Source organism: Setaria italica, chromosome III (assembly GCF_000263155.2).
Source record: "Setaria italica strain Yugu1 chromosome III, Setaria_italica_v2.0, whole genome shotgun sequence".
NCBI lineage: Eukaryota > Viridiplantae > Streptophyta > Magnoliopsida > Poales > Poaceae > Setaria > Setaria italica.
In genome coordinates, this window is record NC_028452.1 from 26,267,321 (window position 1) to 26,270,723 (window position 3,403).

Below are 3,403 nucleotides of genomic sequence, written 5' to 3' on the forward strand. Positions count from 1 at the left end.
ATGACAGAAGAGTGCAGTGCTGCGATCGCTAATCAAGCTCCTAAGAAGAAGAGAGGCCCTGGATGTCCAACCATCCCGTATTCAATTGGAGTGCTGATGTTCGAAAGGGCATTATGTGATCTTGGTGCAAGTGTGGGCATCATGCTTAAAACTGTGTTTGAGAAGCTACGCCTGCTGGAGTCGGAACCAAGTGCTATGTGCCTGGAGTTGGCGGACAACACCATTCGTTATCCTGAAGGCATTGCTGAAATTGTACCTATGAAGATCGGGAATCACTTTGTCCCTATTGACTTCCTGATACTCGAGATGGGAGAAGAAGCTAAATCCTCACTCATTCTGGGAAGGCCATTCTTGAAGACCGCAAGAGCAAACATAGACATTGGGAAGGGCGAGATCAAGTTCAATATTAATGGCACTATGAGCGCGTTCAAGTTTCACCCACGCTTTGAGGTATGCAACATGATTTCTAGCAAGTATATACCGCCACAACATTGTGTCAAGCAGGAGGAGAAGAACAAGAAGGGAGAAGAAAAGAAGCTAGTGCAAGTTGCTATCGTCCAAAAGAAGTAAGAACACTAGCCTGTGAAGACTAAAAAGATAGCCAAGCATGTGCCTACATCGAAGCCAAAAATGGTGAAGAAGTGGGTGCCGAAGACTGCAGTGCCCACACCGAGCGCTGGTTCGAAGTGAAGAATTGAAGAGTCTAGCTATAGGCTACAAATGAAGCGCTTTGCGGGAGGCAACTCGATCATCGAGTCAAGAATAAGCTACTGGGAGGACAACCCTAAAGACATTTGACTTTTGAAGTAAGTGAGTTGCAGATTTTGCTTCGTTATACCTGGTAAACATTTAATAAGTGAACCTTCGGTCAAGATAATGTTTAGAGTTTTATTTGCTCAATCATTTTCTATTGCTCTCTTTTTCATAAACCAGTGACATGAGCCATCCCAAGTTTTATTCAATTTTTCTGGGAAAACCAGAACAAAATATCTAGATCCAATCAGACTTTTCATCTTTACCATGATGATTAGCCCGACTTGTTCCATGATAAACACATGAGTAGAGCCCTCGTTGTTCTTACTTTTTAAATTTTTGACGCATGCTAGGACTCACGTAACCTAAGGATTTTTGGTTTGCCTAAACTTGAAAAACTCAATGGTTTTCCTAGAAATAGAATTTTTCTTGACCATCTTTGATTTATTTCACAAAATTCCTGTCTCACTTTTGGCAAAAATTAGAACCTAAACCCATTACCCCGCGGTTGAAATTGAAATTGCTTCATCTCAATTCATGAGAATGGACGATATCGGTGCAACTAAAATTAATGTAGTTGGAAATCCTTTCAACTTACAAATATATTTTATGCTTCAAAACTCCTCTAAATATATTTGAACTCATTGCTAACTCTGAGTTAATTTTTAATTTTCAAAATTAGAGGAGGATTAAGCATCTAAACATGATTCTGAGGGTTTATGAGCTTCATTAACACTAATGGATTGATTTGTGATCACGGGAATCGTTATGGAGGCAGTCTCACCTACCACACATGCATAAAAAAACAAAGAGTAGCCTGCCATGCCTGTTTGTTGCAGCTCAAAAGACAAGGCATTAAGTGTAATTGAGAAAAGAGCAAGCCTATGACACATAGGTGCATGATTTTGAGTAAAGTGACAACACAAAGGAGTGGAGGAGATTGTTTTGGTGGTGCCCTTCATGGGAAGACCTGAATTTTGGGTACAATGATGAGCAAGTGTCCATGTGAATAAAGAAGGGAGCTAGAGGAGGCAAAAACACGCCAAGCCGATTGGCCTAGTGTGCTCTAGGTTGATCGGCCTAGGGTCTTTTTAAGCCCCCTCGTGGTGCCATTTGCCAGGTAAGTCATTCAGCTCCTTGTTCATCATATTTTCTATGAAGACCACCAAGAACACCTCTAGTTAGCCTATAAAAAATTTAAAACTCTATCCACACACAAAAATTCTTGCAAATAAAAATTTCAACAAGCACCTCTTGCTAGCCCTAGCTCTTGTGCATATTTTTCGTCAGCAAGAAACCCCGGTGAAGTGTTTTCCTTGAAGTATGCAGCAATGAAGAGCATCGGAAGGCTTTTTGGAAGGTCAAAGAAGTTGTGATCATCGGCCGAAACTTTGCCTATGTCGAGCGCTTTGTGGTAGTACTTGGTCTCCGAGTCGCCGAGAGGCCATGACATCGACATGGAGGCACCACACAGCGATCGAATGCTGCTTGGTGGGATGAACACTAGAAGCTCTTCCATGCGGTTCGATGAACCACGTGGAATTCCCGAAGCCGTGCCACAACCTTCAAGGAGAGCAACTCACTCTCAAAGTGGCTACAACAAAAAGAAGTCGATATACGGCTTCACAATAAAGAGCAAGGAGGAACAAGAGAGGCTCAAGAATATTGAAGGAAGATTTGTTGCCAACAACGACTTCGATGATGATTTTCTTCAAAAGATTAGGTTCCACAATGATATCTACAAGCTTCTGAGCAACATTGGTTGGATGCAATTTGCTCTCAACAGTCCCATGAGTGTAGAAAAGGATGTGGTTGTCGAGATATTCATGACTATGAAACAAGTCATGAGATGGAATAAAGAAGGAACCGAGCAAATTCCGTGCTTATCCTTTAGTATAAGAGATGAAGAAAAGATTATCACATATGGCGGCATCACAGTTGTTCTGGGTTTCAATCCACAGGCCCTAGAACTTGGAGAAGTAGAAGAAGAAGAGTTGAAGGAATTTTGGAAGAAAATATCCAAGGAAGATAATTGGCAAAGGAAAAATATTTGCAATCCCATCTTGCAAACTATTTCATTTTTGGATGTGCCATCATGTCTCTAGGAGGATGAAGGAGACCAAAATTATTGATCTAGAGATGAACTGGCTTTATTGCACAGTTGTGAAGAAGCAAGTCATTGACCCCTCCTATATGATGATCAAATGATGGCTTGCTAAAGCTATATCTCGAACTGGAGTTGTTGGGTCAGGCTGCTATCTCACTATGATAGCAGCAATGCTTAAAGCCAAATATTGAAAGGCTCCCTGGTTAGTTTATAAAAAGCTGGAAGCATCGATGCCAAGACTATGAAGAATGCACATTTGATAAGCGGCGATGAAGAAAATGGCTATACAGTTGGGGTCACCAATTTTAAACTGCCCGAGAGAAGACTTGGAATTTATCATCTAGGCAAAACTGACTAGCTAGAAGAGGGAGTATTATTCCCAGCAAAGAAAGGTAAAAGAGGGCAAAGAATCGAAGAAGGCTCATCCTCGCAAGCAGCTCCAGAAATACCACTACATGCTCCAAGTTCAAGCTATTGGCAGATCGAGTTCCAAAATGCACAAAGTTATGAAGGAGTTCCTGAAGGATGGTAGCAGGAGCAATG

The 3,403-nt window shown here is 41.6% G+C and overlaps 1 protein-coding gene across 1 annotated transcript; it reads left to right on the plus strand.

Moving 5' to 3' along the window:
• On the plus strand, nucleotides 1-570 carry LOC105913985. Its single transcript, XM_012844526.1, has one exon. It carries the CDS (start codon nucleotides 1-3, stop codon nucleotides 568-570), a length of 570 nt encoding a protein of 189 aa, XP_012699980.1.
• The last annotated feature ends 2,833 nt before the right edge of the window (nucleotides 571-3,403 follow it).